The sequence below is a fragment of the Cyanistes caeruleus genome, unplaced genomic scaffold (assembly GCF_971803275.1).
Source record: "Cyanistes caeruleus unplaced genomic scaffold, bCyaCae1.hap1.1 HAP1_SCAFFOLD_117, whole genome shotgun sequence".
NCBI classification, from domain to species: Eukaryota; Metazoa; Chordata; class Aves; order Passeriformes; family Paridae; genus Cyanistes; species Cyanistes caeruleus.
Window position 1 is genome coordinate 592852 of NW_028255917.1, and position 8522 is coordinate 601373.

General features: G+C 55.6%; 1 protein-coding gene across 1 annotated transcript; it reads right to left on the reverse strand.

The window, feature by feature from the left end:
* Positions 1-1722: 1722 nt before the first annotated feature.
* LOC147646177 (uncharacterized) lies at positions 1723-8289 on the reverse strand. Its single transcript, XM_086873854.1, has 11 exons — positions 8001-8289; positions 7573-7644; positions 7129-7200; positions 6855-6926; positions 6666-6767; positions 6142-6249; positions 4581-4724; positions 4141-4212; positions 3736-3837; positions 2940-3105; positions 1723-2408 (listed from the first exon to the last, which is right to left on the reverse strand). The coding sequence occupies exons 1-11, from the start codon at positions 8095-8097 to the stop codon at positions 2183-2185; spliced, it is 1233 nt and encodes a 410-aa protein (XP_086729980.1). The 5' UTR covers positions 8098-8289; the 3' UTR covers positions 1723-2182.
* Positions 8290-8522: the final 233 nt, after the last annotated feature.

The window sequence follows — 8522 nt, forward strand, 5'->3', positions numbered from 1 at the left end:
TAAACACCAAAGTTCCAAAGTTTTTTGTCTCTATGTTATCATGTGAACAAGAGAATGGTGGGTAGTGGGGGTTAAAAGTGTTTTCTGGAAGTTTTTTCTGGTGTTCTTATTCTTGTAGTTTTATTAATAAACTTTATTTATTCCTTTGACGTTTTGAGCCTGTTTTGCTCTTGTTCTAATCCATATCTCATAGGAAGAAATAAGTGAGTTTTCTAGTAATTTTTTTTAGTTACTGCTTTAAAACCACGACACTTACTCTATTCCTTTTAAGTTTTAAGCATCTTTTGCCCTTCTCATAATCCACATCTCACAGCAAGAAATGAGTAAGTTTTCCAGTGATTTTTGAACTAATGCTTTAAAACCACGACAGGTGTAACAGGGAGGAGGAAATTGGGGCTGTCACTGCTGTGGTGTCAGAGAGAGTGGAACACTGGGGCTGTTACTGCTGTGGTGTTTGATATATTGACATTTAAAAAAAAAGAGAAACAGCTATGGAAGTTAAGGTTGCTGGAGGCTGATGGGAGTTTTTCCTCCTGGCCAGTACCTGGCCATTTCTGAGAACTGACGGTAGTCTTAACCATTGAAGAGTGACATCAACCTGTGAACACCACCCTTTAAACCTTAATCCCAGGAATTTCTCTTTCTCTTTGGTTTCTGGCTTTTGAAGAGGTCACAGGGCTCTGGTTCAGCCTCCTCCCCCCCAGGTCTGACAAGGGCACGGGGGGAGCAGGGCTGGCCAGAGTTCTGCGGTTCCCGGCAGGGGATGGAGACTGTGAAGTCACAGGAGCCCCTTCCCAGAGGGAAGTACTCCCATCTGTACTACTGGACTGCCCTGACTGTCAGTCTTTGACTTCTTCAAAGGGTTATTGCTAAACAAAACCTTGGTTTTACCTGCTGACATTGCTGGTCAGGCAGTGTCCCAGGAGATGCTCTTGATGGTTTCCTCTTTTCCTGGTCATGGCACTGGAGGAGGTCCAGGCCCAGGTGATGCCACTGAAGGAAATGTGCCCTCATCCCAGGGACGCTCAACACGGACTCCCCCAGCCCGTCAGTGCCCCGCTGCTGGTCACAGCAGCCCCTGCCTGGCTCCTGCCACCCACACTCTGGTCAGCCCTGCCTGCTCCTGGACATGGAGCTCAGCCAGGGCTGGTGCTGTGTGGGCTTTGCTGGTGGTACCAGCTGGACACTGGGGTGAGAGCTCCATCTCTTTATTGGAACAGAAGAGCTGTGCTGGGCCCTGCCCTGGCAGGAGGGACCCACCTTCAGTCCAGGCCACAGAGCAGGGCGGGTCCCTTCAGGGACACAGGGCCTTGCTGTGGGTGGTGGCAGCATCTGCACAGCAGCAAGCTGGTAATGCAGCTGTGCCAGGGACAGTGGGCATGGGCATGGAGATGTGAAATGTGTGGTGCAGGTGTCCCTGAGGGAGGTGTTTGGCCTTTCTTGTGAAGCTGCAGAGGGGCACCTATTGAGAGAGGAGATGGCTGAGGTCCCAGCTGCAGCTGGCACACAGGGACCCTCCTGCACAGCGGGAGATTCTCACTGTGCTCAAAGATTCCCTCTGAAGCCTAAGAGGGGAGCTTGTCAGAAGTCCCAAAAAATATCTGGGGAAAGGTCTTAGGTTAGTTGTTGAGACTAGGTACAAATCTCCAGCGGGAAAAGAGCCTCTCCAGTAGGCTGGGTGTTTTGGGGTGTCTTAGTTCTTCCTAGAATAAAGATCACCAATTTAATGCAATTTCAGTTTTTATTCTAGAAGTGTAAAAATGTTCCAAGTTTTTCTGAATTCTAAAACTACCTTGAAAAACCCTGAACTACTATGGAAATAAGCAAAAAAATGTTTGTAGATTTCTTTCTACAAAAAATATTTCTAAATATTTCTAAAAGTTTCAAATTTCTAAGAATGAAAAGCAGAGACAAAACGCGGTTGCCTTTTCAGAATTCTAAAACTAATTTGAAAAATACTAAACAACTATGGAAATTGGGAAGAAATATTTGGGGTTTACTTTCTACCAATAATAATTCTAAAGAGTTCTAAAATTTCTAATTTCTACAAATGAAAAACAAAGATGACGTGGTACCCCATGCCCAGCTGCTGCCTGCCCAGCCAAGGCTGTGGCCAGCCAAGCAGCTGTGCCAGTGCTGGTGGTACCAGCCAGAGCCCAGAGCAGAAGCCCAAAGGTGTTGCTCAAGCCCTTCCCTGGCAGGAGGGGCCCACATTCAGGCCTGGCCAGGCACCAGGGCCAGCACCTGCAGGGACAGAGGGTCCTGTTCTGGGTGGTGGCGGCACAGCAATAAGCTGATAATGGAGCTGTGGCAGGGACAACGGACACTGGCTTGGAGATGGAGGATGACAGGTGCAGGTCTCCCAGACTAACGTGTTTGGCAGGACATCTGGAGGTTCAGAGGTCCTCCTGTGGAGAGAGGAGGTGGCTGAGGCCCCCAGCTGCCGCTGGCACGCAGGGACCCTCCTGCACAGCAGGGCCCAGAGCGGCCAAGGCTCCCCAGCACGGCTGGAGCTGCTGGCACAGCTTGGCCCAGCTGGACAGCTGCCCCTCAAGGCCCCGGCGAGCAGGGGATGGCTCTGGGCAGGGTCCCTGGCCAGGAGCGGGCCCCAGAGCGCCTCTGCCTTTCAAGGGCAATCTCATCCCTGCTCTTTCTCCTGCCCACCTTGCTTTGCCTCTGCCCGCTGCTCCTGGGGCTGCTCTTGGCCAGGCAGCCTCAGTGGCAGCCAGCACTGGCTGCAGCCCCAGCGGGCTCCCCAGGACAAGGCCCAGCAATTAAGAGGCCAATTAAAGGCCTGGGCAGCAGCAGAACTCTTGGCAGAGTTATTTGGACAACCACTGACTATCTACAGGTCCACAGCAGCCTCACTGGGTATGTTTCTATTCTACAATAGACTTTCAAAAGAATCTGTTTGAGGGAAAGATGAACAAAACACTCACCGTTTTGTCTTCCAGCAATACCAGATTCCAACACCACATAAAACGAAGAAATGCACCAAAAAAATCAGGCCTGCCATTACTTCTGGCCAACAGCGTGTTCCCTGACAGAAACCTCTTCCGATGTCCTTCTGGGAATTGGGAACACGTGTTGTGGTGCTGGCTGCATCTGTGGGAGCAATGGGCAGTGAGAGCCCATGCTGTGCTGCGCTGCTGAGCTGGCAGCATGGTGGGAATGTCCAGGATGTTCTCTGTTTCCCCCAGAGCTGGGGCCTGCAGGCACCTTGTTGGCCCTTGGCACAGGCTGTGCCACCCAACAAAGCCCAGAAGGCCGGGAGCAGAGCCCGGGGGACAGCACAGCTGCTTGGGCAGTGGCTCCTACCAGGGACACAGGCCAAACCCATCCCTGAGCAGCCACTGCCACCCCTGAGCCTCCCTTCTCCATGACATCTCCCCCAGCCCAAGGGAACGGAGCCAGGCCCTGTCAGGGGCCAGTGCAGCCCCTGCCCAGTTGGGAGCCAGGGCTGGCTGTGGCCCTGGGCTCGTGGCAGGGCTCCCGCTCGGGGCTGCTCCTGTGCCTCGGGCCTCTGGGCGCTCACGGCTACCTCTGAGAGCAGCTGCAGTGGGATAGATGTTGGTGCATGAGTCCCATTTCCCAGGAGCTGGAAACGAGCTCCAGAGGCCTGGAAGCCGAGGTGCCTCCAGCTTTGGCTGCTGCTGGGTCATGCAAGGGCCAGCCCTAGGGGAAGAGCTGCTGGCACACAGCCCTGCCAAGGGCTGAGCCCAGCACAGCAATTACCTCCTGTGTCTGGGCCTGTGCCTGGCATCGCCTTCTTTCCTGCCAATGAGCCACTGCTTCCTCTGGGAAACGTCTCCACCTGCATGGTCTTTTGGTCCATCCCTTGAGAAAGGAAGAGGCACAGCTGAACCAGATGGAGAAGTTCTTGATTTGGGTGCTGGTATTTTCAGGACCTCATGCTTGTCAAATATGGGGATAAGGTTCAAAAAATGCCTTGGCTTTTGGGCCAGGGCCAGGGCCCTCCCTCCTCCAAAAAGCTGCCAATTCTGAGCAGTAGTGAGGGGATCGTGCAGGGCGAGGGCACACACGTGCACGGCTCTGTCCTGACACCTGCAGCGATGCTGCCCTGGCTGAGCTTTGGGCTCTGAGCTGGCAGCTCTCCCAGGGGGAAAGGCCTTCACCTACCCTCGCCATCTCCCAGGGCCTCAGTCCTGGACGTGGGTTGGGAAGCCAGATCACCTTCACCAAGAGGCTTGGCTGCAAGGAAAGGCAGGACAGAAGAGCTCCCGTGGCTCTGTAGGAGATCCTCAGGCTCCCTGGGGCTGGCAAAGGAGCTGCACAAGGCACAGCCCTGGGCCCAGCCCCTTCCCTCTCTGCTCCTCTCTGTGGCTGCACAGAGCACATGGAAGGAGACACTGGCATTGCACATGGGAAGAAGATTGACAGCTAAATGCTCCTTCCTCCCACTGACAGCGATGCTGTGGGATCGCTCAGGGCTCCAGAAGGGAGCAGGGCAAGGCTTCCAGAATCCTTCAGCCCTGAGATTATGTTAAGGGATATGGCACATGAGTGAGCTCTTGCCACCTTGACATTATTCCATCAGGAAAAGCACATTGAGAACTTGCCTCGAGCATTCTCCAAGTCTTGCCAGCTGTCATCTAGCCGGGCTTCCAGATAATCCATGTCCTGATCCCAGTCTAGAAGCCAGTACAGATCAGAACCACGTCCATGGTGCGCTGGGATCCACTTCTGCCTTGGGGTAGTGGGCACTGCAAGGGGTTTGGGTTAGATTGTGAGTACCAGATGTCGATGGACATGGCCAAAGCTGCAGAGGGGCCTGGGGAGCTCTGGGCTGGCTCTGGTCACTCTCCACCCTCTTTGCAGGCCCTGTGCAACATCCCTGGTGGGGAGTGACAGGGCCAGAGCAGGGGTCCTGGCTGCTGAGTCTCAGGAGAAGGCTGAGGGACATGGACCCACCTTGTCCTCCCTGCAGCATTTCCTTCAGCATTTGCCTCATGGGTTTTGATGGCACATGGGGTTTCTGGTGTCCTGCAGCTTTGTTCTTTCCACTTGGAGGACCTTAAGAGAAAACAGTTCCCCTTTGCAGGAATGGATCCCAGAAAAGCAGTGCTCAGCCTGTGGGGTCAGGAGGGACACATCACTCACCCCTGTGATGGGAGCCGGGCTTGCGTACAGTTACCAACCCAGGAGCTGGGAAAGTCCTGCCTGCAGACACACCTGTAACTCAACAGCCACAGAAGCTTCTGTCACCTCTGCTCATCTGCACAGGCAGCACTGAGTCACGGGAGAGGTGAGGGGAACGCGATGGGCGAGGGCACACACGTGTATGTCTCTGTCCTGACACCTGCAGTGGTGCCAGGACATTGAAACTGCTTATTCTGCCAGGAAAGGACCATTGAGAACTTACCTCCAGCATTTCTCAAGTGTTTCAAGCTGTCATCCAGCAGGGCCTCTGGATAATGCAAGTTGTGATTCCAATCTAGAAGGGAGCCCAGATCAGAACCCTGCCATGGTGTGCTGAGATCCCCTTCTACTTTTGACAACTGGGCATTGCAAGGGTGTCGGGTAAGACCCTGGATGCCAAATGTTAGAGGACAATGGCCAAAGCTGCACAGGGGCCAGAGGACCTCTGGGTTGGTGTCTGGTCACTCTCCAAGCTCTTTGCAAGCCCTGTGCAACATCCCTGGAAGAGGTGGCTGGAGCAGCCCAAGGCCCATTGGGGCTCTCTCACAGCTACAGCTGAAATTCTTGCTAAAGCAATGGGGAAAAACTGCAGCAGGCAGTTGCACAACTATCCCTCCCTCACTCCTGCCCTCTCTCCCTCCCTTCCTGCCTTCCTCTCTGTCTCCATCCTTCTTTTCCCTGGGACAGCTCTCCCAACCCAAGGGGGCAGAGCCAGGCCCTCTCAGGACACACTGGAGCCTTGGCCTCCCCCTCTGCCCATTCCCCACCACGGGCACCCCTTTGCAGTCGCTGCCAGGTTTTGGGACATGTCTCCCATGGATGGACCCCAGCAGGACTGCTCAGTAGCCGAGTGCCCTGAGCCTGCTGGGGATAATTCCTCTGGGCTGTGCCGGTCTTGGCCAGGCTGTGCCTGCACTGCCAAGCAGCAGAGATGGCAGCTCAAGCCTCAGCAGGGCTCAGGCCCAGAGGCACAGCAATTACCTCCTGTGACTGTGCCTGGCATGGCCTCCCTTCCTGCAGCAGAGGCTGCCCATGGGCCACTGCTTCCTCTGGGAAACGCCGCCTTCAGCACAGCCGCTCTGTCCACTTCTGCAGAAAGGGGCAGCTGGATCAGATGGAACCATTCCCCACTGGGGAAACTTCAGGAGGCAATGCTTGTCAAAGGCATGGTTAAGGATCAAGAATCCCTGAAAAGTTTTTGGCATTGGCCAGGGCCTACACTATCAAAACAGCTGCCCTTTCTGATCTACCTGGGGACCGAGAAATTGCAGGGGATCTCAGTGTGAGCATGACCCCTGCTGCACTTTGGGCTCCCTGCCTGCTGATGCCAAATGCCTTCCTGCAGAGGCTGGGGAGAAGCTGCAGCCAGGCCAGGCTGGGAAACAGCCCTGCAGGCCATGAAAGCAACAGTGGGGCAGCGAAGCTGCCATGGATCCTCTTCCCACTGTGCAAAGAAAGCCCCTGGCTGCTGAGTCTCAGGAGAAGGCTGAGGGACATGGACCCACCTTGTCCTCCCTGCAGCATTTCCTTCAGCATTTGCGGAGTGATTTTGGATGGCACATGGAGATTCTGGTGTCCTGCAGCTTTGTTCTTTCCACTTGGAGGACCTTAAGAGAAAATAGTTCCCCTTTGCAGGAATGGAGCCCAGAAAACCAGTGCTCAGCCTGTGGGGTCAGGAGGGACACACCACTCACCCCTGCGATGGGAGCCGGGCTTGCGTACAGTTACCAACCCAGGAGCTGGGAAAGTCCTCGCTGCAGGCACACCTGTAACTCAACAGCCACAGAAGCTTCTGTCACCTCTGCTCATCTGCACAGGCAGCACTGAGCCGCGGGAGAGGTGAGGGGATAGCACAGGACGGGGGCACACACGTGCACGGCTCTGTCCTGACACCTGCAGCGATGCTGCCCTGGCTGAGCTTTGGGCTCTGAGCTGGCAGCTCTCCCAGGGGGAAAGGCCTTCACCTACCCTCGCCATCTCCCCGAGCCTCAGTCCTGGACGTGGGTTGGGAAGCCAGATCACCTTCACCAAGTGGCTTGGCTGCAAGGAAAGGCAGGACAGAAGAGCTCCTGTGGATCTGTAGGAGATCCTCAGGCTCCCTGGGCCAGGCAAAGGAGCCGCGAAAGGCAAAGCCCTGGGCACAGCCCCTTCCCTCTCTGCTCCTCTCCGTGGCTGCACAGAGCACATGGAAGGAGACACTGGCATTGCACACAGTTAGAAGATTGACAGCTAAATGCTCCTTCCTCCCACTGACAGCGATGCTGTGGGATTACTCAAGGCTCCAGAAGGGAGCAGGGAAAAATTTCCAGAATCCTTCAACCCTCACACGACCTTAACGCAAACGGCACTTAAGTGAGCACTTTCCACCTTGACAGATTATTCTGTCTGTACAAGTGGCAATTCAGAACTTACCTCCAGCATTCTCCGAGATTTTCAAAGTCTCATTCACCACCGATCCCAAATAATTCAAGTCATGATCCCAATCTAGAAAGAAGCACAGATCAGAACCATGGCCATGGTGCACTGGGATCCCCTTCTGCCTTAGGGAACTGGGCACTGCAAGGGGTTTGGGTAAGGCTGTGGGAGCCAGATGTCAATGGACATGGCCAAAGCTGCAGAGGGGCCTGGGGAGCTCTGGGCTGGCTCTGGTCACTCTCCACCCTCTTTGCAGGCCCTGTGCAACATCCCTGGAGAGGCAGCAGGACCAGCCCAGGGCCCCTGGGGACTCTCTCCCTCCCACAGCGGAAACCCTCCCTAAAGCCCTGTGGAAAACCATCCCCAACTCTTCCCAGGAGAAGGAAGTGCTGTCCCAGGAAAGGGAAGCCAGGCCGCGGGCTCACCTGCTCCCTGTGCTCGCTGCGGAGCAGCCTGGGCAGCCCTGTCAGGCAGGGCCACTGCCAGGAGGAGCAGGAGGAGGAGGCGCAGAGCAAAGGCCATGGTGCCTTGCCCTCTGCCAGTCCTGCAGCTCTTGCTGCCACCGCTGTCCTGACACCGCTGTCCCAATGTCAGCACCGCTGCTGCCGCCGCCGCTGCTGCCGCAACAGTCGTGGTCAAGGACTGACTGCTCGGTCCTCGTGGTGCTGTGCAACCACGGGGCTCTGGGACCTCTGTGACCTCAGAGCCTGCTGTCACCTCAGCCTGCTGTCACCCCACAGGCTGCTGTGACCTCATGGCCAGCGTGGAATTGTGTGGGGAGTGGGATCTGCCTTCTTCACCAGGGAGCTCATCCTGCCCAGCAGCTCTGTCCCAGGGCTATGACAGGGTCCCAGCCCAGCTGATCTCACAGGCTGGGGGATGAAGGGATGGAGAGCAGCCCTGCTGAGAAGGACTTGTGGCTGCTGCAAGGAGAGAGGCTGGACATG

Bases quoted from the DNA above. Each gene is read 5' to 3' on its own strand.
- LOC147646177 (XM_086873854.1), bottom strand. From the start codon at position 8,097: ATGGCCTTTGCTCTGCGCCTCCTCCTCCTGCTCCTCCTGGCAGTGGCC. The intron at 6,927-7,128 runs GTAGGTGAAGGC...GTTGAGTTACAG, and splicing joins GGCTCGGGGAGATGGCGAGG to GTGTGCCTGCAGCGAGGACT. The intron at 2,409-2,939 runs GTGAGTGTTTTG...CTCTCTCCACAG, and splicing joins TATTGCTGGAAGACAAAACG to GAGGACCTCTGAACCTCCAG.